General features: G+C 52.9%; 10 protein-coding genes across 10 annotated transcripts; 2 read left to right on the forward strand and 8 right to left on the reverse strand.

The window, feature by feature from the left end:
• Positions 1–136: 136 nt before the first annotated feature.
• On the reverse strand, positions 137–2,548 carry GCG54_00006453 (uncharacterized protein; the record flags this gene model as incomplete). Its single annotated transcript, XM_045406454.1, has 1 exon — positions 137–2,548. The coding sequence occupies one exon, from the start codon at positions 2,546–2,548 to the stop codon at positions 137–139; it is 2,412 nt and encodes an 803-aa protein (XP_045267746.1).
• A 992-nt stretch (positions 2,549–3,540) lies between these two features.
• Positions 3,541–4,326, reverse strand: GCG54_00006454 (uncharacterized protein; the record flags this gene model as incomplete). The annotated part of the gene is made up of 1 exon (XM_045406455.1): positions 3,541–4,326. One exon carries the CDS (start codon positions 4,324–4,326, stop codon positions 3,541–3,543), a length of 786 nt encoding a protein of 261 aa, XP_045267747.1.
• A 969-nt stretch (positions 4,327–5,295) lies between these two features.
• On the forward strand, positions 5,296–5,958 carry GCG54_00006455 (uncharacterized protein; the record flags this gene model as incomplete). The annotated part of the gene is made up of 3 exons (XM_045406456.1): positions 5,296–5,397; positions 5,459–5,582; positions 5,684–5,958. The coding sequence occupies 3 exons, from the start codon at positions 5,296–5,298 to the stop codon at positions 5,956–5,958; spliced, it is 501 nt and encodes a 166-aa protein (XP_045267748.1).
• Positions 5,959–7,050: 1,092 nt separating this feature from the next.
• On the forward strand, positions 7,051–7,281 carry GCG54_00006456 (uncharacterized protein; the record flags this gene model as incomplete). The annotated part of the gene is made up of 1 exon (XM_045406457.1): positions 7,051–7,281. The coding sequence occupies one exon, from the start codon at positions 7,051–7,053 to the stop codon at positions 7,279–7,281; it is 231 nt and encodes a 76-aa protein (XP_045267749.1).
• Positions 7,282–8,077: 796 nt separating this feature from the next.
• Positions 8,078–9,136, reverse strand: GCG54_00006457 (uncharacterized protein; the record flags this gene model as incomplete). Its single annotated transcript, XM_045406458.1, has 1 exon — positions 8,078–9,136. The coding sequence occupies one exon, from the start codon at positions 9,134–9,136 to the stop codon at positions 8,078–8,080; it is 1,059 nt and encodes a 352-aa protein (XP_045267750.1).
• Positions 9,137–9,679: 543 nt separating this feature from the next.
• GCG54_00006458 (uncharacterized protein) lies at positions 9,680–11,186 on the reverse strand (the record flags this gene model as incomplete). Its single annotated transcript, XM_045406459.1, has 3 exons — positions 9,680–10,300; positions 10,364–10,458; positions 10,526–11,186. 3 exons carry the CDS (start codon positions 11,184–11,186, stop codon positions 9,680–9,682), a joined length of 1,377 nt encoding a protein of 458 aa, XP_045267751.1.
• A 1,241-nt stretch (positions 11,187–12,427) lies between these two features.
• On the reverse strand, positions 12,428–13,948 carry GCG54_00006459 (uncharacterized protein; the record flags this gene model as incomplete). The annotated part of the gene is made up of 3 exons (XM_045406460.1): positions 12,428–13,045; positions 13,163–13,254; positions 13,312–13,948. The coding sequence occupies 3 exons, from the start codon at positions 13,946–13,948 to the stop codon at positions 12,428–12,430; spliced, it is 1,347 nt and encodes a 448-aa protein (XP_045267752.1).
• Positions 13,949–14,405: 457 nt separating this feature from the next.
• GCG54_00006460 (uncharacterized protein) lies at positions 14,406–15,293 on the reverse strand (the record flags this gene model as incomplete). Its single annotated transcript, XM_045406461.1, has 1 exon — positions 14,406–15,293. The coding sequence occupies one exon, from the start codon at positions 15,291–15,293 to the stop codon at positions 14,406–14,408; it is 888 nt and encodes a 295-aa protein (XP_045267753.1).
• A 770-nt stretch (positions 15,294–16,063) lies between these two features.
• Positions 16,064–17,117, reverse strand: GCG54_00006461 (uncharacterized protein; the record flags this gene model as incomplete). The annotated part of the gene is made up of 3 exons (XM_045406462.1): positions 16,064–16,401; positions 16,470–16,890; positions 16,944–17,117. 3 exons carry the CDS (start codon positions 17,115–17,117, stop codon positions 16,064–16,066), a joined length of 933 nt encoding a protein of 310 aa, XP_045267754.1.
• An 809-nt stretch (positions 17,118–17,926) lies between these two features.
• Positions 17,927–18,896, reverse strand: GCG54_00006462 (uncharacterized protein; the record flags this gene model as incomplete). Its single annotated transcript, XM_045406463.1, has 2 exons — positions 17,927–18,592; positions 18,642–18,896. The coding sequence occupies 2 exons, from the start codon at positions 18,894–18,896 to the stop codon at positions 17,927–17,929; spliced, it is 921 nt and encodes a 306-aa protein (XP_045267755.1).
• Positions 18,897–19,771: the final 875 nt, after the last annotated feature.

Genomic DNA, 19,771 nt, shown 5'->3' on the forward strand with positions numbered 1-19,771 from the left:
GTGCTGTCTGGGGTCGGGAGCAATTTACGGAAGACTGGTAGAAAGTAGAACCTAGGAGGCGAGTAGGGTAAATAGTCCAAGATCTTGTTATCTGCCTCGTTGGTACACACAATCCGGAATCAACGATTTCGGGGGCTCAGAAAGACAATAACTCGTCCCTCCCACTCTCCTCATTCTTCGTCACTCTGACTCTGTGCCTCATCCTTAGTCCTCTTGCCGACGGGGTCCTTTCTTGGATGACCTTCTTAATTTCGCTGTCCATTCGATACGTCGAACTCTGAATAATGTCTGCGGTCTCGACGGACACAACTTGACTCAGAGACATCCAAATGTTTCCTAAACATGTTGACTCCGTAAAGTATAGGAATAGTGCCGTCGTGATTATGAGAAGAATGAAGTGGATACAGATGATGCTTACTACCACGCTGAATCCTATATATCGCACGGGTATCGACTTCCCCTCGGCTATTATGTATGAGCCCGGCGCACGCTGGGTGAAGCTCCGAGACCACTCATAGTATTCCATCTGCTGCGTGACCATTAATATCGCCTGTAAGGCCTCCGTAAGCCTTCCAGTTTGTTTCATGACGTCCTGGAAGAGGGCGGCATGAGCATAGTGTACCGCGCGTGATGTGTTCCCATCGACTCGAAGAGCAGCACAAGGCTGAGTATTGAATAAAGGAAGTCCTGCAGCAACTCCGCGGAAAGATATCGTAGACGTTGTCGCCGAGGAAAGGACAGCTTCCCCTAAGGCTTTTTGCGAGTCGAGCGTCAGTATCCCCCTTGCATCAGCAGACATGTTGCTCGACCATATGTACTGCTTTCGGATAGCATCCGTGTTGTATCGGATCGTGACGTTGTCCAATTCTAGGCGTCCAGGTGCCTCAACCCCATTGGCGTTGCTGGAGACGCTAACGTTCTTCAAATCACCGTCAAGATGTGCAAAGCACGCACTCATCGAAATGCCAACATTACTTGGATTCTTGGCCCGGCCAAGACCTTGAGGCGCACGGATGACTGCCCATATTCCGTCATTACTTCCTTTCCAGTCTTCGGCATTCACAGCCCATGTGTAATTTTGAGACTCGGATTTATTAGCATATGTATTGTTTTGCAACGCCTCAATCCATTGATCCTGGGTGCCAGTGCTCTTGAACATGAGGAATAGATTGGAAAATGATGTAGGCGGGGGAGAGCGATGGACAAAATCGACAGGGAGGAAAGGCTCGCCTGCATTGTTGGAAAATATTGAACAGATCGAGAAATTTTCTAGTTCATCTTTTGGTCTCTGCTGCGCTGCGGTTTTGGCCGTTTTGCCAGCGGACACTATACAGTTGAAAGACCAGGTGCGATACCAGGGAGACTTGGATACCTGAGCGAAGGGACCTTCTAAACCAAATTCTCCCTGTATTAGAAACTCGCTATGGTATCCAAAGGTGTCGGTCGTGTCCAGAAGATGCCGGAATGGGAACTCGAACGTGAGGTTGCGGACGACAGGCAGCATGCAGAATACTCTGGAATCGAGGACGGCGGCGGGCCCATCATATCTTCGTAACCCCGTTCGTTGCGACTCGCTGAAGAAGGGCATGATCGCGCGAGTAACGGGACCAGTGTCTTCATAATCCATTCCTGATTCAGATCGCGACTCTTTGAGATCTACCGTTTTCTCCGCAAAGCGTGAGTATGTCCCCGGCTGCATACTCCACGCTTTAGAAGCCTTCATGACGTAACCAAGGTACGGCTTTTCGGCGTACGAAATTTTGGACGTCGTGCGTGAACCGGTGACGTTAACCATAGAAAAGTCGGTTAGCAGCGCTGTCGATGCGAATTGAGACGTGATTGCCAAGAGCACCGATATTCCAATGACAATCTTGTATATGATACCATCGCGGCTTGGATTCGAAAGGGCTGTCCAGCTGAATAGCGACCATGGTGATGCTGGCATTGCCCTTAGCAAAGCGATTGACGGAGCGACATTGAGGGGGACGCCGGACTTCTCAATCATGAGAGACGCTATCATCGCAGTGAACACACCCATCTGAAGGGAGAGACAGATACGTAGAATAGCAGCGGCGACGGTCACAGTCCTAGAGGTCCAGTCGGAGAACACGATTTGACTCCAAAAGGATTCCTCCATGTTATCTCCAGCCATGGCCCGCATGGAACCGTTCCAAATGTAGCTCAGAAAGATGAGCACACCGATGATGAGGGAAGTTCCGACGCCTAGGATGCAGATGCTGAACGAATCGATTGCTGCCCACTTGCTGCGATGAAAAGGAAAGACCGTGTCATCGAAGATCAGCTCCGACGTCTCAATCGACACATTGTCGTTCTTCTCTTCGGCTGGTAATTGGCTGTGAGAAGCCGTGTGGTCCTCTTTGGTCCAGCCTTCTTTCAGAGATTCTTCAACCTCAGAGGTTTTGCTGTGTTGGAAGAGCTCGGTCTGCTCTTCAATTATCGAATCATCGCAGATTGATGGGCTGCTCAGGCTACTGATGTCTGATCTCAAAGTGTCGTCGGACTGAGTGGATGTCCGTACTTCATCCATTGTGCGTTGTAGGCTTATAAGGGAACAACGGACGTCTCATGCAACAAAAGACCGGGTTAAGGAGTAATCCAAACCTGAATGAAAGAGGCTGAAGAATGAAAGGGATGCGTAAAGAATACAGTCGGTAGAAACGGAGGAAGAGAATGATATGGGGTGGGTTTCTCAATCAGGCTTCAGCGGAACCAATTGACTTGATATTGTCTGTATTTCATTGGTTCCTAATATAGTACAAGATGACTGCATGGGTACACATAGGTGATGCTGCAGCTGCAGCGCTGGAACTCGACCAATTGTTGACGTTGCGTATTTCGTTGTGTGCCGTAGAGTGAAGCAGGCTCGAACAAATGCGGAAAAGGATTTGTTTATCAATCCTCGGATCGGTTCTCTTGTCTGACCAAAGTGATACGATGATGTGCTTGTGAACAGAGCCATGTGGCTTCCGGGATCACGTATATACATAACTGCTGGAGTATGGATTGAAGCGAAACTTGATGCTAATATTCTATTCGATTCTACTTCAATGGCTTGTTCTCCACGACGTGCTGTTGTCATTTAAAAACAAGATATAATCAGTGGATGAGACTACCAGTGTTGGTGCATAGATTGCTAACCATGCATGAAGGAAAGCGCAGGAAATCCTCGTCGTTTGTTGTTTGCCGCGTTCGCTCTTTTTCCTTCAGCATGGAAGCTCAACACTCTCCTGACTTTCCTCAATGACAGCACTTGCCATTTTCGATTGAGTGCTCTTATCAGAAAATCAAAGCAGGTTATGCTATCTACCTCTACCCCTGTAGGTTTCGAATCCTCCTTTTCGACATTGTCTCTATCGCCTTGGTCGGTCTGGGGTATTGCGATATGGTGCTGCATAGACTCTCAAGAGCCGACCTGCACTTATTGCGTCTGCTTATTCTCTATGACCATCTAACTCCTTCACGATTGAGAACGGGATACCTTGCTCATGGCACCGAGCGCCGTCGTCGCTGCACCCTGAATTACTCCTGCTCCCCCTGCAACTCCATCAGACGCCCTTCCCACCACGACCATCGTTCCAAACTCAACTTCTGGTCCCAAGATGCCTTTGAGAGATCCCGGGAAGGGGTGGTAGTCGATGCTGTATCATGTGGCTTCAAAGCCCAACTCTCCTCGCCATCCTCCGCTCCCTTTCGGAACCGCTGCCCGCAGATAGCCAGCCACTTTGCCGCAGCTGGAACCTCAAAATCAAGCAGTGCGTTGCTGCTCTCCAAGGCGTCGGCGACGACCTCATAACCCCAGTCAATTGGGATGGCGCCGATGCCAGCCGCGACCATCCGCGCCTCAATCTCTGCCTTCCTGACATGTGCGTCTCGCAGCGCGTCACGCTCCGGCCCCTTAGCCGCCGCGGCAGCCTTCCTCCAGCTCCCAGATTGATATGAATCGGCCCATAGGTTTCCAAACCCTGGTAGACCCTTCCATAGCTTCCCAGAGGGCCGCTTGCTCTCGTCTAGACAAATGAAGTCAGGCTCCGGGAGGTTCTCGATTGCCTTGAGCAGCTCTACCAGTGGCTCGACGTGTTCTGCTGGTAGTTCCACGAGAGAGTCCATAAGAAATCCCCACAGGCGAACGAGGTCTTCTCTGGGGCTTTCGGCATTCGCGACCGGGTTGGTGATGGTTCGGGCGGCTTCTGCTGCATTTGTCTTCTGGTGCAGGTAGTCTTTCATCGCCTGCGCCTCTTGGGGATGGCATCCATCTTCGGTGTCGCCGTCCGGGGCGAGCTTGGAAGAAAACCAATTGTCGGACATGATGGTTCGTGATATTCTTGAATTAAAGGAACAAGTTTGTGCTGTAGTGTTCTTTCGGGCAGTACTCGAGACGTATGAGTTTGTGATATAACTGTTGTGTTGTTTCTCAATCAGCTGCGATGGGTCGGGCGCAGCCCCACTATTTATCGCCCCCCGAGTCACTTGGCCTCACTGACGTCACAAGGCATCCTGCGGTTCACCAAGACATTCTGACCAATGATACATGGACGGAAACAATGACGACTCTGAGTAATATTGGGGTCCTAGTTCAATTTATTCAAAGACACGCGGGGGCTAGCTGACAAGGCTCAGCTCAGACACGGAGGCGGAATCCGAAAGTTTGGGGTCGATTTTTAGGTAGCCAACAAAAAGTTCGAGTTACAGTGGTAAAGATCTACAGTGCAGCCTGATCCATCAACGTCAATCAGGCCCCGAGGTTTCATCGAGCCCAGAAATAGGATTCATGGCACCGGGCGAAGCATTTTCAGCCTCGCGATGTTTCTGTGGTGAATATGGATCGCGATGAAGCGACCTTTTCTCAGGGCAAGAGTCTCTTGCATCTTGGCTGAAAGCTGTCAGCGATGGACGATATGATCGACGAATGTCTTTGATTCAGGATTAACACTGCCTGGCCCAAGGTCAGCAGTTGTGGGTTCGGTGCCTGTTACTGCGCCGTGTCAAGTTACCATTTTCAGCTCTCACGGACAGCTTTCTCATGTTTCTATCTTTATTCGGGTTACGAAGACTTCGGGGCGACCTACCTATGCGCTTCAATCGACGATTGTCTGCCGAACAATGTGTAAGCAGAGAGGGTGATGCATAGCAGTAGTTAAATATAAAAGCCTTCGAGCATCTCTCCAAGTTCTTGATCATAATTACCAACAACTCAAACCAACACAACTTTACTTACTTTTCATCTACCTCTCACGGACAAAAAACTTTTAACTCTTAAATTTTACCATCGTCAAAATGAGATTCTCCATCTCCGCGTCCGTTCTCGTCCTCCTCGGTGTGGCCAGTGGCCTTCCAACTGAGCTTGAGGCTCGAGTTCCGTCCAATGCGCCCATCAACGTAAGGGATTCCACAATATGATGAGACTCTGAAGCGCAATGCTGATGACTTGAAAATCCAGCTTCATAATGGCCCCGATTCCTCTGGCTCATTCAAGTGCGGAGACAAGACTTACAGCGGGCATGAAATTTACCTTGCTGCGCAACGAGGCACCAACCTCCACCTCGTGGGCGAAACTCGCGGCCGTAAGTTCTTTGATCATCTGTCTTTTCCTTCCATTTCCCCTCTATTTACTTCGTTACTCGGTCATCCAATCTCTCCCGGCTGTATCCTAACATGACTTTAGGAAACCAATACCCACACCCGTTCCCCAACGACGACTCCAAGGGGGTTAAGCTCAACTTTCCCAAGGACTGTCCCGCGGACGACAGCCGTTATGAGTTCCCACTTATGAATGGAAGCCCGTATGACGGCGGAAAGAACAATGTCAAGCAGGGCGATGAGAGGGTTGTCTTCTACTACGAGGATGGCGAAATCAGCTACGATGGAAACCCCCAGGTTTACTATTGTGGTATCATGACGCACAAGGGGGCTGCTACTGGTGGTTTCTTAATGTGCTAGATTGAGAGCTTGTCAAGGTAATTGAGAACACATCAGTACATGAATGACGGGTCGGAACAGCTTTTGAGTTACTTGGAGTTTGCAAATCAAGATTTCTTTTTAGAATGTCGACCGATAACTACTTCCATGTCATGCTACTCCTTGTTCACAGTGAGTTGTGCAGTTCATTGAGAGTGCGCAGATTGTTTGGGATAAAAGTTCAAACAGTGAATATCAACCTTTGATAAACATCTCGTAACAAAACATCTGGGCGCTGTTGTTCTGCGTCTCTTTTGTCGAAGGTTGCAACGAAGTCAGACCAGCACATGAACACACCGACACCGGTACACACCTACCAGGCCCTGCGAGCCTGCGATTTTGAAGTAGTGGGCAGACACTGTGTCTCATCTTGCGGGCAATTCGGGTGTAATACGCCTACCCAGGACTCCCATTGCCGAGAGCAATATATTATTTGCGAATCTATCTTTTTCCTCGTACGAATGCCATTAATCCAAGAAATTCTAGTTTCGGGAAAACCATGAGTCCGATTATACGAAGTTGTCGTACCGCGTTAAGAGGTTGTACGAAGCTGTCGCATCCCGTCCCCCGGACTACTCCGTCTGCTGTGACGGAGACACGGCACCGCCTCGCCGCGAATAGCTGATTAGCACAGTGAGCAAAACGAGGTGCCCACAAAGCATCCCGTCGGCCCACGACCGACTCCCTTATTAGACGACTCCATACCATGACTCGACCGCGGCTTTAGGAGCCGTTCTACTTGCCACTTTTTGAATACAAACGTACAGACAGGGCCTTCCGACTACAGACCAAGTTATGATCTACGGCTACGAGTCAGGCTCGGTAAAGCCCCAGATATCCCCCAGACCGCCTTGATACATGCTGTATGCCTCAAGGCCGCTGACTGATACAACATCAAGGGGCTAAGGATGGATGTGTAAGAATTGGTGAAAGGAGAAATATTTATAAATACTGCTAGCCTCGAACGCCCCTTGGTAAGAAATGACCATCATCGACAACGCACCTCAACTCCAGTCCCTCGTTCCATAAACTACCAATCTTTCAACGCAACTTTACACATCAACAACAGCAACAATGCAGTTCGCTACCATCATCGCTCTCTTGGCCCCCCTGGCTCTGGCCGCCGACACCTGGAACCTCTCCGGAACCTGCAAGAGCGACCTCACCTGCGATGTCGACACCCAGTACACCAGCCCTCAGCTCGTCTGCGGCAACAACAACGGCCACTTCTCCGGCGAGGGCAACGAGGGAAAGACCAGCTGCACTCCCGTGGGAACCAAGTGCACCTACGTCTGGACCTGCTAAGCGCACCTACAAGAGTGGGAACGAGGAGATACGCGGAGCGATTCGATACGGCTTACAGGACGAGGCCTACCACGATTTTGGGACCAAGGTCGCAATCAAGGGGTAATTTGGGGAAGATATGGAGCGCAAGTAGCGTCGGTTAAGGCTGATTCTGTAACGGGGCTGTGTGAAGTAGACAAAAGCGGATTTAATGCATGAAAAAAATATTGAAACATCCATTGGATTGGTAGCAACAAGCAAACCCACCACATGAGTCAAATGATGTGTTCAGGGGCTAGACATCGTGAGGAGCCACAGTAATCGTCTGATGTCGCCCGTGATAGGCCTCTCACTGCACAAGGCCCATCAACAAAGCAGCAGGAAAAATGGTTATCCTGGGCATTTGTTTGTTAGAGAGGATCTCTAAAAACACCAAGAGACTGATCATCACAACTTAATCATTATCCTTGCCTTGTACTTTACACACATGATCGAATCACTCTCAGCCACGAGTGCCACGCGTCCCCCTAAGCCAAACATGACTGCTAATAAAATACACTGTAGGCATCATATGCTCGCCATCCGCAAAATGACATGATATGAAACGTAAGCAACGCTGCAAAATCAACCTCGTAGTCCCCCGAATCCATACCAACAAACTCAAAGAAAAAACAAAGTACAAACTCTCTTCAGTCGCCAAGATGGAAGGGGTCTCGAAAGTTCGAAGATCCACGGAAACAATGCCCGAGAACCGGCCCATGGCCACCCCACTTCCCGAGTCCGCAAATTACTTCCACGCTCACCAAACCCAGCAATCCTAGCCCGAGTTGCGCTCGTGCTCCAGCAGCTTCCAGTGCCAAATGACAAAGCGGCCGTCGAACTCGGGGAACTCGGGGGGATATACCAGCGCCTCCTCGGTGTGCACCTTCACCTCGGTGTGCTCGTCACACCGGAACGCCTCGTCGAACACGCTCACGTCAGCCGGGTCTTGCGGGTGGTTCGGCAGCGACGTGTCGTCCGCGTGCATGAGCTCCACCACGACCTGCGTCTCCGCCATCAACCGCTCAAACGTCTCCTTCACGCGCGAGATCGCGAAGCTGCTCGTCGGCTTGCCCCAGAGCACCCGGAACCACAACGAGTGCCGCCCGTGGTGCCCGACTTCGTCCTGCACGAGATCAAACAGCTGGCCCATGCGCAGCCCAGCTTCGTCGGATCCTGGTTTCAAGGCCGCGCTCCAGACCCTGTGGCCCTCGGTGGGCATCTCCGAGATGTCAAACTTGATGTACCCCAGCGACGGCGGCGGCGGCTGCGAGACGAGCATGCGCCGCCAGCTTGCGCCGCGACGCGTGAATCGCCGACGGCACTCCTTCTCGGACTGCTCCGTCTCAGCGTCGAGGTCTGCTGGGCGCAACTGGCTCCAACCTCCCCAGATCTCCTGGACCGCGCGGATCGGCCGCCGCGACCACGGCATCTCGTAGAAGGAGTTCGCCCGCCGGTGCAGCGAGTACGTCTGCCCAAAGTCGAAGAAGCACTTGTCGAACTTTTTCGCCAGCAGCGGGTTGATCACGGGGCGGGCGCGCTTGCACCTCGCCCCGGCAGCAGCAGCACTATCTCTTTCTTCTCCACCAGCCGCCTTGTCGTCGTCCTCAAGATCATGGTCAGGATCCCGCGACGGCGCAGCGGCCACCACCACCGGTTTGAAGAAAAGCGCCTGCTGGATCGCCGGCGACGCGTCCATGAGCGTCTTCCACGACTTGCTAACGCGCGATGCAGACACGAGCAGCGTGGTCATGTCCAGGTGCACCAGGATGGACTCGAGCAGCTCCGGGATGGCGAGGGCCACCTCCATCGCGCGCTCGGATTGCGTTGAAGACATCGCGGTTTTTTGGGACATGAATTTGAAGATGGCCTATGTGATGACGTGGATTTCAAATCAGGTGAGGTGAAGGAATGAGGAGATGCCCTCTTGGCTTTGCCGCCAGCGCCGGCTGGCGCGGGGTTGATACGCCCTCAGATCTTCCCCCTCATCCGGTTAAGAAGAACCGCGTGCATCATCGAGCCAGTGATGACTAAGCCTACAGAAGCGATGTTGGGGAATACGTGTGATGATGCACTGGGGGTTTGACGACATATGATAATATGGTGATGTTTTGGCCCGGTCGCGAGATGAAATGCGGGTGGTTGTTCTGTGTTACTCCACGTCCGCCTCCATGTTCACGAGATGATATTGCAAGCGAAGCGTTCGAAAGCATGCCGATATGTGTGCGAATCAATTGCCTGCGCGATAATTATACTACAATAACCGTGAAATTATCACGGCGGTCAGATGCGCTCATTCCGCTCCACCATGGGATGCATCGTTCTCCAAGAGGGTATTGGTTCATCCTCAGCCGCCACTGCACCTCCCTGCCTGCCGTCCCTACTCCTCATCATCGCTATCTTCGTCGCTGGTTTCGTCTTGCTCTCCATACGAGTTCTTCATCTTTTCTCCTGTCCACTGGATTCCGTTATAGTCCCCATCTTTCAAGTAGCCTCTGCCGCCTTCCTCGTAAATGGCGGCGCGCTCGTCCCAGCTCGCTTCCATCGCCAAGAGACGAGCTGCTGTATTATCCTGATAAACCATACCGCGCGAAGTCAGGTGGCAGGTCTGATTGGTGGTAGGCAGGGTTCTCTTGACGAGGTTGAGGAGTTTGTGATTGTTTGCCATGAGGCGGTTGGCGTCCCAAAAGACATAGCCCCTCTCCCTCTGTCCTGCGTAGATTGGGTGAAAGAATGGAGGCTGCCCCAGCAGAGTCTGATCAAAGGCCATTTGAGGGCCTTTGTCGTCAAGATCCTCTCCAGCCTGCGGGTATTCCTCTCTGTACCAGATCGCCAGCTGCTGTGAACTGGGTTGTCGGAGGGGGGAGCGGGAGAACTCCGCAAGCATGATACTAATTAGCACTGCATCTGAGTCATTGTGCTTGGTCCAAAGCATGTCGCGCTTTTTTTGGTAAGAAGGTTCCTGAAATAGCTGGTGAACAAAGTTCACACCACCTGAGACCTAGTTGAATGCCTTTGTAAGATGAGCTGAACAAACACATCGGCGCGCAAGCTGGAGACTCACCAACATCATCGTGTCTCCGTTATCGCTTCCCCGACGTACGTAATCAAAACTGGACCAGCCAAATTCAACATCGTGAGTGAAGACGTCAAGCGCAACTGTCCAAGATTGGCGTGCTGTTAGCAATTGTGTCTTTGGTGAAAAGCTTTTGTAGTCAACACCTACCCTCAAACAGTCTCTTCTCAAAGAAGTCCAAGACGCAGCCAATGGCCTCGATTTCCCAAGGGGCCTTAGATGCGAGATAAATATCTCCGTCTGCACCGTAAAAGACGTCCAAGTCTGCTGTTTCCCAGCTCTCGTCGCCAAAAACCGTCGAAAGTAGTTCCGTTTCGTAGATAGCTTTGGTGATTCGATGTTGCTCTCGTCCCGATAGAACCAAGTTTCCTGAAACCACTCCATCCACGTCTCGGAGCATTTTCCAAGCATCTTGTGCCATTGCGTTTGCCAAACTCAGAATAGTCTTGTGTTTGTCCCTTATTTTGATAAGAGAGTCGAAACAGATAGTTGGGACCAGGTCTAAGCTGTGAGCAGGGTCGTGGGCCACTTGATAAAGGACCCTCGACATGGCCCTGCCCGCATGCTTGGACGATCGTGGGCGAGGCAAATTGCCGGCTTCAATGATAGCTATCGCGTAGGCCATGAGGCCCGAAGGGACTTCCATGAGGAGTTGGCGGCGCAGAACTATGTGGGGTATGGCTGGCCACGCATGGACGGCTTGGAGGAAGCAACGCGAAGCTCTCATCAGGTTGTCGAGGTCCTGAAGTGTGCTGACCTCGGCCACGATTGCGCCGATGAGCTCTCGAGGCAAGTCGGTAATGAAAGCCATCTTGTCGTCGAAGAGAACGTAGCTTTCTGGTAATCGTCGCTAATATTGTCAGTGACGAGAGGGAGGGATACCAGACGGATGACTGACAGTGGACTGGGTCGTCTTTTCGTGTCTGACAGTGTCGCTTGTCGTCGCAAGTCGAAAACGAGTAACAGATGGGTGTGTGAGTGTGAGCTTCCGTCGCAGAATCAAAATCGCAGCCCAGAAAGCCTTGCGATCGCGAGTAGGAAAGAGGTTTGCCTGGTTGCGGCGGGGGGTTCCTTTCTTCGGACAGAACGCAAGATCGAACAGGAGGTGAAAGTCTAGCGATACCGACAAGCACAACTGTGTCTATCCGTCGTCTCTGGTATTGTCAGTTGTGAAGGAGAAGAATACGAACGGATAACTGACCGAAGGGTGTTTGGGTTGTCGTGAGCTTGGAATCACAAATCAAACGTCGCGCAAGTAGGAAAAGCCTTCGCGTGATCGGCGTGGGGATGAGGAAGAGAATTGCCAATCACGAGAAACCCGTATCAGATGTGAAGGCAGAGGTCTCGGCAGAACGATTAGCGCTTTTTTTTGGTCGTCGTCGTCGTCTTGTAGTTAAGAGGGAATAACTGGCGAGGGGCTGACAATAGAGTCTTTCGCGATGTTGTGGCAGGATATCTCTCCCGAGCGAAAAGGCGTCGCTGCTTGTAGATGGCAGGAGTGAGATTCCACACGTTCTCTGCTCGAAGTGGGAGAAGGGGGAAGAAAAGCTCGAGATGGGTCGGTCCCAAGTCCGAAGCAAAGGTGAAAATCTGGCGGTTGCTTGAGGCAGGTGCGAACCCACCAAGAGGCAGGAACGACCACGACCACGATACGGGTGACGGACGAAGGAGAAGGGTGAAGATGAGGAGGAGAGACCTAGACAGCACGATTTGTCAATACTTATCGAAGCGAAGTTTGTTCCCCCCTCGGCAGACTTCACGGTCTGTGAGGTTTGCAGCTTGCCCGTGGCGTCTTGTGCTATCTCTGCTGTCCGCTTCCGTCGTCCGCCTCCGGCATCCGTCTGCCTCGTTTTCTCTGCTACTGGTTTCCCAACCTGCTACTACCGGCTTTCAAAGTAAATTACTGAAAAACTGCCATGTCCTCTGAGTTCATCATGGGCGTGTTGTTAACTGTTCAAATGAGGCAGCTACCCGTAGGGTCGATACTACACAAACATCTTCTACACCAACTTGGCAACACCTTGCATGAATCCAGACTTCCACATTTACTATTCACCAGTCCTCAGGAAGTTTGTAGGGAGCCCATCTCTCTCCGCCCCACACAACCTTGCTGAGGTCGTCGGCGCTCCAATAGCCAGAGCCTCCCTTGTCCCAAATCTCCTTACGAGCCTGGAATGACTCCTCCAAAGCCTTGTCCGCTGGCGCCTGCCGAAGAGACAGTGATAAGCGAGACGGCTGCGGCTCGTCCACAAAGATTTGGAAGGTATCCGGTGAGCCAGTGGGTGCTGCCCGAGTCCAACCTGCCTCAAGCTGGACGAGACGATCCATGTCCCACAGCACGTAGGCGCGATCCCGCAGCCCATGGCAAGATATGAAGTCGATCGGCGTCGGGCCCAGAATTGAACGCAAGAAGGCCTCCCGAGGGCCGCGATCCAGGTCCATCGCGTCCACACTGCGTCTGAAAACATGAACAAGCTTTCCCTTTTTGTTCCGGATCCAAGGATCATCCGCCAGCTTGTCATCCACGTCAAGCCAGTTGCGGGCCATATCGGTTGATTTCCAAAGGTCGATCAATTCGCCGGGGCCATAGTTGGAGTGCAGAAGCCGCTTCTTCTCATCATAGGACAGGTCGCCAGTAATCTTGACAAGAAAGCGCAATCCAAGGGCCAACTGAGACGTAACATTAGCTGGCATCCAAGTGACCAGAATGTATGCAGACAGGTAGCGTCTTGACAAGGTATGCAAAAATTCGACATCGTGAATCTTTTTATGATGTAAAGTACTCACCCAGTTTTGAATAACACTATCGTCGTGGGCCCTCACATAGTTGACGCCGATGTGCCCCATCGCAACATCGTGTGCGAGCACCTCCTGCACGCCTGATGCAGATCTGTTAGCGCCAGTAATTCTGTGGACTTTGAACAAGAGCAACCTACTGTTCAGGAGCAGCCTCTCTTGATACTCCAGAACGCAGGCAATCTGTTCTCGATCATACACTGGGATAGCATCGAGGTAATATTTGCCATCATTCCAGGCATGAGGCTGAAAAGGCCCAACAGGCTTGGGGCGTTCGACGGAATGGAAGATTTCCACGCGGTAGAATGCCCGGCAGAAGCGGAGGTACTCGTTTTCCGACAGCTGAAGGGTGCCAGGACTTGGGACACGCATGTTTGTGGTCTGCATAAAGTCCCAGGCCTCGTTGGCATAGTCAAGTGCCATGGCGTGAATGATGTTGTGACGGTCCTCAAGCCTGGAGAGATTTCCAAGGCCAAGGAATCGGACGAGGGAAATTGAAGCGGGTATGAGAGCAGGACAGAGTTTGTCGATGAGGTCGTGCACCATTGCCTCTGTTCGGGGGATTGGCAAGGTATCAGCATAGAGCGCTGCAACTGCATATGGAAGCAGCCGCTCAGGAATCTGCCGCAGAATTACTCGGCCTGCAAGACTGGGGCGCTCGAAGAAGCAGTTGCGAATGTAGCGGCATGAGTGAGCTGCAGCGACAATGCTGCGCGCAGTACCTTGCTCCAAGATCTCTGTGATGACCTCACACGGAAGCTCTGTGATCTTAACCATCTTAGCTAGCGTTTAGCGTTGGCTTCGGTTGGGTTGCGTATGTGAGAAGATGGTTGCGATGTCTGTTAACAGAGGGGTGGGGGGTCTTTGTTGTGGGTGAACGCTCTTTTGGCATTGCCTTGGCTGGCTGTCTTGCCAAAAAACAAAAAAGGAGGTAGGTTGGCCGAAGAGAAGTTCTCACACAGCTGGGTCAGGGAAAGGTGAAATCTTAGTGTCAGAGAACAAACCTTTCTGTCAATACCAGGAAGGCAGTGAGGACGGTGCAGGCTGGGAGTACCTGCCTCAGATACCTCTTTCACATGAGATCTCAGGTGAATATTGTTTCCCAGCCACACCCTCTGACTTGACCCCCCTGATCTTGTGATCGAGCTCTGTGGTCATGATCATGATATGAATGTTGAACATCGCTTTAATGAATAACTACGATATCTAACCCCGATATGCAAATGCTCCCCATTTACCTAAGGTAGGGAGCAGGAGTTACCGGTGGTGTTCCACCATACAACTCAAACCGCTGCTGGTCCGCCGACATTTCCTTGAAGTAAACACCATCTCCTCCCCCGGCCACAGAAGCATTCGACCCAGAACCACCGACGAGACCAAGATGGGTGGCCTCGGCGGTAGTCTTCTGCTTCCTGCGGTGCAACATGAACGCCACGGTGCCTCCAATGAGCAGCAACACGCCCACCGTCCCGCCTACAGCACCTCCTATGATAGCAGCTCGGTTGCTATCCGGGCTGGAGTCGGATGTATCCGCAGATGTATCGGCAGTCGTCGTCTGAACTGAAGCCGTCGAGTCCGCAGTCGAAGCCGATGTTGTCGCCGACGCTATAGCAGACCACGCTGTTGACGATGACGCGACGACCTGGCCATTAACAACGCGCACACCCTTGCCCGCCTGGCAGCATTTCCTCGCCGGATCTGCGTTCCCGCAACAATATGTCCCGTCGGCGCACTGCGTCACCACGATATCCGTCTGCGCCTGAGTCCTATTCGCATTCACTTCTAGAAAATCACCGTCAGCTGCCGCTCCTTCACCCACGAAACCTGGTTCCTTACTGATTGAGCTGTCGATGCACAGCTTCAGGCACTTCGGCGACTGCCACGTCGGATCGGTGCAGCTCTCGCGCCACAGCACCCTCCCGCTCTCGTTCCAGCAGAACCCGTCCCGACACACGTCGCCCGTGTACGTGTTGCAGCACATGCTGTGCCCGTTGCCGTCGCATGGCTTGTACGTGTTCTTGCCGACGTCCGATGTGCTCGCCCGGTTGGTGCCGTTGGGAAGGTAGCACTGTGCGGAGGCGATCGCGGCGAGGTACGCCAGCCCGAGGATTTCGCGATACATTGTGGGGAGCCGGGAGCCGAATCTCTCGTGGAGTTGAGACACAGTCTTAGATAGTCGAGGGATGGAGAAGGTTTAATCAGAAATGATAGTTCACAAACGCGAACGATGACAGAAAATTTTCAAGAAGCGAACAAAAGGAGGGGGAAAAAGAAAAGTTGGAATAAGCAAGTTGAAGCATTGATGTGGCTGGATTCCATTTGTTATTCTGCCTGGGTGGCGGCATGCTCAATCGGGTCATGTTTTGCAGCTGGTTTCAACACAGCCCTATGCCCACCTCCGCCGAAAAGAGCTGAAATGAAGGAGTAGCATTGTCTTTGCGCGACTCTTAGCACACGGCACCCTTGCGCAGGATATGCAGTGGCTTGATTGGATCATGAGAACTTCAGACAGACTAAGATGCGCATCGGCGACGACTTGTTGCTAGCTTCACCGGCCACTAAGCCCGATTGGGAGTGGTCAAGACTCGCGATGGAAGGAAGACTGTTTGCCAAACTAAAACCGCGATAGCGCGGATCATCAGACTTCCTTCTGAAGCCACCACGTCTGGGGCCCAAGCTCTGTGCGTATATTTAGCAGCTCCTGATGCGAGTCGAAATGTCACTGAGCCAACACGAGGGGGTGGCAGTGGCTGCGGGAGGCTTTCCAACGTCTGATGGCTGGGAGAAGTAAAGGAAGACTACGAAGAAGGGAGGCCTCCTATCAATGAACTGTATTTCGTTATTTTGAGATTCTTTGTTATCAAAAATTTGTATGGGTAAAGGCCATTGTGTCTACTGGAAAGCGGCCTTGTTTGCCTCCAAGAACTCCTTCCAGGACGTAGGCTTCAGCCCAACACCACTGACCAGATCCAGGCTCTCCTTCAGGTCCTTGCCAGCGTAGTATCCGGGCTCCCCAATGAACAAATGGTTCTCCAACATCTCGTCGGCCATGGGAGCAGGGAAGAATCCCTTGTACGTCTCCGCATCAATCTGGACGAAGCGAGCCGTCTTGCCGGTAACCTCCTGGAAGTCGGAGACGATGCGCGACGGGGTGTAGTAGTCCGCCGCCGCAAAAATCTGCTTCCCGAGGACTGAGTCGCTGTTGCGCATAGCGGCGACGACGAACTTGCCTGAAACATTCATCACTCGTCAGTTTCTACTTCAAAACAATCAAGTCGATGTGAGAGCAACAGCTTACCAATGTCGGACTCAGTATCAATGAGCGGGAACTTGGCCCCATCACCAACAGGGTACGTCAAGCTGTACACCCCATCCTCGCCCTTGCGGATCATCTGCAGCGCCGTAAAGTTGCTCATAAAGTATCCTGGCAGAACAAAGGTGCTCGGAATGCCCTTGGCGCGGATGTAGCGCTCAACCTCGGCCTTGTCGTCAAAGTGGACGACGTGCTTGAGGCGGCCATTGGTCGTGTCCGTGACGTGGAGGAGCGACGAGTAGATCAGATGCTTGACCTCGGCCTCCGCAGCGACGTCGGCGACGTTCTTGCCGTGGAGCTGCTCCTGGGTGCCGCCGCCAGACATGAAGTCGGGCGTGGTGACGAGGAAGACGGAGTCGGAGCCCTTGATGGCGTCGGCGAGGGACGCCTTGGAGGTCATATCGGCCTGGAATGCTGTCAACGAACGAGTCGGGAATGATTTCGGGGAGGATGGCTTACAGCGACGACTTCAACGCCATTGGCAGCCAAAGCTTGCGCGGCGGGCTTGGAAACATTGCGGGTAATGCCCCTGATTTTGAATTCTTTGGAGAGAACGGGGTCTGCGAGGACTGCCTTGATGACGGAACCGCCCTGGTTTCCAGTGGCTCCGAAAACAGTGAGAAGCTTCGACATGGCGAGTGGTGTTTCGGTTGGTGTATGTGGTTGGGATTGATGTTGGTGATGGTATAGTGAGATGGGTAGGAGTAGCAGGAGGACCAGCACCGGCTCGTTTTATATACCTATTGCATGACTTGAGAAATACATCACTTCGCGTACGAGACGTCTCTAGGCCCAGGCAACAGACAGCCGGCGTCACGTAAACACGTTTGCGGACCATTAGAAACTCATCGAAGTGGAGGACACCCGAGTCAAGACCTCCGGTGGATGGAATGATGTCTGTAGAAATTGGACGGGCCAACATGCGTTGTCATAGGCGCAGTGGAGCCGCGAGAATCTTGGCGGCGTTTTTGCGGAGTTTGACATTGCCACCCATAGCTTAAGAGTCAGGTACGTTAGTCTGAGACCGGGCGGGCCGATAAGTCGATGTCGGTGTTCATCGGAGGCCGATGTCGCCAAGGTGCCGCCGGCTTGGACCCACCCAGCTCCGTATCTTCGACGGCGACGGGTGGACAGCGTACCGGACGTCTGTGCATAATTTGAAATTCAGGGTTTGTCTTACAGAACTCATTATGAAATGATTCAATCCCATTCATCTTCAATGCGGAATGGAGAACATTCAGAGTACATTGTCATCTCGCAGATTTAGTGATCAAAGCAGGCAGGTAAAGCTAGGAAAGTGTTCGCCATGACAGTCGCCCAACAGCATGACTTTCACAGATGATGAAAACTGAAATACGATGAATGTCTTGAACTATTAACCTTGGGCCCGATAGAAATGGTAACAGAAAGTAGAAAATAGCCCCACCGAAACCATCACCGCCTCATTTGATATACTTTTTGAACTCGCTCTCCGTCCTCAACCACGTCTCCAGATCCTTTAGCCCCGCATACTCCTTCTTCAACTTCGGAATATCAGCCGCGTACCCCACGTCGTGAAACCACTTGAACATCAACCCAAAGTCCTTCACGAGCGTCATGAACAGCCACGTCAGCACCTTCCAGCTCCCCGCCGGCCGCCTGCCCGTGGTCCGCTCAAACACGCCCACCATCTGCTCAAACGTCAGCTCGTCCCCCGCCAGCGAGATGCCCCGCCCCTTGTACTCCTCCGGCTTCATAAACGCCTGCGCGCCAAAGAAGCCAATGTCCGTCGTCGCGATCAGCTGAAGCGGCTTGCCGCGCAGCGCCATCTGCCACGCGGTGACGAAGACGCGGCCGGGGAAGTTGTCCGTGAAGTTGTCCATGAAGGCGACGGGGCGCAGAATCGCCCACTCCATGTTGGAGCCCTTGGACTTGGCGATGAGGTGCTGCTCGATCTGGTGCTTGTGGATGAAGTGCGGGATGTTGGTCGGGCTGGTGAGCGAGTCCTCGCCGTGCCGGTCGACGGAGGCGTAGACGAAGAAGGAGACGTTGTTAGCGAGGGCGGCGTCCACGAGGGCCTTGCCCTGCCCGAGCTCGCCGCCGCCGCCTTGGTCCATGCCCATCGGGGTCTAGAGCCGGTCAGTGAAACATCATCAGATGCGGAGATGTTCCGCCTACCTGGACACTGAAGACGCCCCAGATGGGGTTCGTCGTGGCCTCCCGCGCCGCCTTGAAGAGCGCGGTCGGGTCGGCCATGTTGCCCTGCACGATCCTGATCTGCTTCGACTTCTTCAGCAGCCGCTGCGCCGATACCGACTCGGCGTACCGCGTCACGGCGAGGATCTCAAAGTCGGCCTTTTGCCGGAGGAGGTGGTCGATCACGGCGCCGCCCTGCTTGCCGGTGGCACCGCAGATCAACAAAGCTCTCGACATGGCTAGGAGTGAGAGTAGTGCCTAGGTCACACGAAACAATGGCAGGAGGATGAATCGATTGTGTGATGAGAAGAAACAATGAGGTCTGAATGGTCGCGTGTGATGAGAGAAGGGCTCCGATGGAATGCTGGAATTAACCTCGGAGTTGCGCTAGCAACACTTGATAAAGAAAGCCTGATGACGCGACAATGTCTCGGACCAGCGCCTCTCGGTGGCGTCGAACCAGATGGCGCCGATACGATACGGCCTTACCAATCTCGGCGTGCAATTGTCCCGGGTGGGCTTGCGGAGCGGAGCGGAGCGTGGTCTGATTAAGTTGCTCGTGTCTTATCTGCGGGCCTGCACCGCCCGGCGTCCGACGGCGGCCGAGCTGCGGGGCGCTTCCGATGCGGGTTTCTCGCGCGGGAATGCCGCTGCTGCATATGCAGCCACAAAGTTATCCCGACGCCATGGATACCTTAGTCAAGAATGGAAACGAAAACACTGGAACGAGCTGTGGCTGACCAAATCATGCTGACTCTTCACAATCTCACCGGACCATGATCGAAAAAGCGGATCCCTTCCGATCTCGTGCGGACTTCATCGGAGCGGGTCACAGGAAGCATGTCCCCGGCCCCGGAAGCCATCACCACGAGACCCGGCCCGCCAACCGCTCGGACTCGTTGACATCACCAAATGTTTGGACCAAAACCCAGCCCATCCCCGTCCCATACCCTCACGCATGAATGTCCCGTCGCATATGGGATGCTTCATTGGTCAATTCCGCCAAACAAGCAGCCAGTTTTAGGTTTTAAGCTTTGCGGGACATCAGCGTAAACCGCACCCGTCTATGTTTAGAATTTCGTTTGATGTCGCACCACAAATACCAATTCTCC

This window comes from Colletotrichum gloeosporioides (genome assembly GCF_011800055.1).
Source record: "Colletotrichum gloeosporioides strain Lc1 chromosome Unknown consensus_19, whole genome shotgun sequence".
In the NCBI taxonomy this organism is placed as follows: domain Eukaryota; kingdom Fungi; phylum Ascomycota; class Sordariomycetes; order Glomerellales; family Glomerellaceae; genus Colletotrichum; species Colletotrichum gloeosporioides.